General features: G+C 28.8%; 1 protein-coding gene and 2 non-coding genes across 3 annotated transcripts; 2 read left to right on the top strand and 1 right to left on the bottom strand. All coding sequences in view use genetic code 11, as the record gives it.

Moving 5' to 3' along the window:
- Positions 1–573: 573 nt before the first annotated feature.
- trnT-UGU lies at positions 574–646 on the top strand. Its single transcript has one exon. It is a non-coding gene; the product is annotated as a tRNA-Thr (tRNA).
- Positions 647–1,051: 405 nt separating this feature from the next.
- On the top strand, positions 1,052–1,657 carry rps4 (ribosomal protein S4). Its single transcript has one exon. The coding sequence runs from the start codon at positions 1,052–1,054 to the stop codon at positions 1,655–1,657; it is 606 nt and encodes a 201-aa protein (YP_004021318.1).
- A 292-nt stretch (positions 1,658–1,949) lies between these two features.
- trnS-GGA lies at positions 1,950–2,036 on the bottom strand. Its single transcript has one exon. It is a non-coding gene; the product is annotated as a tRNA-Ser (tRNA).
- Between the last annotated feature and the right edge of the window lie 464 nt (positions 2,037–2,500).

Genomic DNA, 2,500 nt, shown 5'->3' with positions numbered 1-2,500 from the left:
TTCTATTCATTTCTATTTCTAATTCGAAGATAATTCGAATTATTTAGTCTAAAAAAAAAGTTTCATTCTAATTATTTAGACTTATAATGTATCATTTATATAATCATAATATATAACTAATGATAATAAAAAAAATAGAACTAAGATATAAAAAAATGTAAATAATAGATATATAATTAATATATAATTAAGAATTAAGATTTAATTATATAATATAAATTATATAAATTAAATTATATAATATATAAATAATTATATAAATTAAATTATATAATATATAAATAAATATATAAATATTAAAATATATAATATATATTATATTTAATATGATAATATGATTAAAATATAATCAAATAGAATTAAATAATTAAAAAAATTAAATAATTATTGTGTTGTATCAATATTAGATTGAATCTACTATTATATTAAATATGTCATTATAAATTATAAATTCTAGTTTTTATAAATTCTAGTCTATAATTCATATTAATTATGAATAACTAATAGATAGTTAATAGATAAGATCGTAATAGTTTGCTGAATTCCTATGGATACAAAATTTCTATTATTTGAGCCCGCTTAGCTCAGAGGTTAGAGCATCGCATTTGTAATGCGATGGTCATCGGTTCGATTCCGATAGCCGGCTTTCTCTATTTGTTTGATTTTTTACATGATTGATAATGTTTTTTTGAAATCAAAGAACATTGAAAAAGCTTTGTCCCCTTTTCTTTCCAAGGGTCACCGATTTGTTTATTATGTCGTAGAAACTTCCAATTAGGAATAAAATTGGAGGAGTTAGATCTTTGCAGAATAAATCAAGAAAAAAAAGGTTTCCTTTTTTGGTTTAATTTCTTTATATATTATATATATATTTTATTTTGATTTCTATTTTTTGTATACATTATATACAATACAAAAAAGTATGGATATTGATCCAATTCATCTCATTAATATTTGTAGTATAATCCTTCAGTGGATTTCGCTTCATTTAGTTCAGTTTTAATTTAGGTTTATGAAATTTCAATAAAATTAAAATTAATAAGGAGTCTTTATGTCACGTTACCGAGGGCCTCGTTTCAAAAAAATACGCCGTCTGGGGGCTTTACCGGGACTAACTAGTAAAAGGCCTAGAACCGGAAGCGATCTTAGAAACCAATCGCGCCCCGGTAAAAAATCTCAATATCGTATTCGTTTAGAAGAAAAACAAAAATTGCGTTTTCATTATGGCCTTACAGAACGACAATTACTTAAATACGTTTGTATCGCCAGAAAAGCCAAAGGGTCAACAGGTCAGGTTTTACTACAATTACTTGAAATGCGTTTGGATAACATCCTTTTTCGATTGGGTATGGCTTCGACTATTCCTCAAGCCCGCCAATTAGTTAACCATAGACATATTTTAGTTAATGGTCGTACAGTAGATATACCAAGTTATCGCTGCAAACCCCGAGATATTATTTCAGCGAGGGATGAACAAAAATCTAGAACTCTGATTCAAAATTATCTTGATTCATCCACCCATGAGGAATTACCAAAGCATTTGACCCTTCACACATTACAATATAAAGGATTAGTCAATCAAATAATAGATAGGAAATGGGTCGGTTTGAAAATAAATGAATTGCTTGTCGTAGAATATTATTCTCGTCAGAGTTAAACCTAACTAAAATAACAAAACAAAGGTTCTGCCCCCCTTTCACCTGAGTTAAGGTTAAGTAAAGGAAGACAGGGTAAGGGATTTGATTCGGAGATTTTTCTCCTATTCATGTATGATAGATCCGTAGGGAGATTTTCATTCCCTGTACGCTATTTTCCGTATTCCGTATTATAAAGAAATTGGGAATAGAGAATCCATATCAAAGATCAAAGAAGGGTCTAACTCTTTAGTATCTGTTCTTATTTGATTTGATACATTGTAGTCAGTTACATTGGCGAATTAGGTGAAGGTGCGGAAAGAGAGGGATTCGAACCCTCGGTAAACAAAAGTCTACATAGCAGTTCCAATGCTACGCCTTGAACCACTCGGCCATCTCTCCTACATAATGATTATGGCCGATAACCCGAGCGAATAGCGAGTTATTCATATTAGATTGTTCGATAGGTACGAATTCTAACTATAAAACTAGCTATAAAAATAGAAAACTTTTCATCACTTTTTCTTCGAGCCGGGGGTCTAAAGAAAAATTTTTTTTGTGAAGGGGCTGTTAAAAATAAATTTAAAAATAAATAATATAAAAAGATATATATCTATTCATGTTTGCGAAAATGGCACTCCCATCTTTTTTTCTGATATTTCTACCGGACTGGATTAAATCAATGAATTGAAACGAATCAAATCAATCGATTGGTTTTTTTTAGACTATGCTTAATGGATATCTTTAGTTCATAATTCTCTTTAGACTCTAATTCCCCATTTCTATAAGAATTCTAAAATTCTTTTCCAGTTTTAGATCTCTCAACAACAACCTCTTACTCCGTAAATCTATTACAAATTCATAAA

This window comes from Theobroma cacao, chloroplast (assembly GCF_053813885.1).
Source record: "Theobroma cacao chloroplast, complete genome".
NCBI lineage: Eukaryota > Viridiplantae > Streptophyta > Magnoliopsida > Malvales > Malvaceae > Theobroma > Theobroma cacao.
This window is presented reverse-complemented; position numbering and strand designations above follow the sequence as displayed.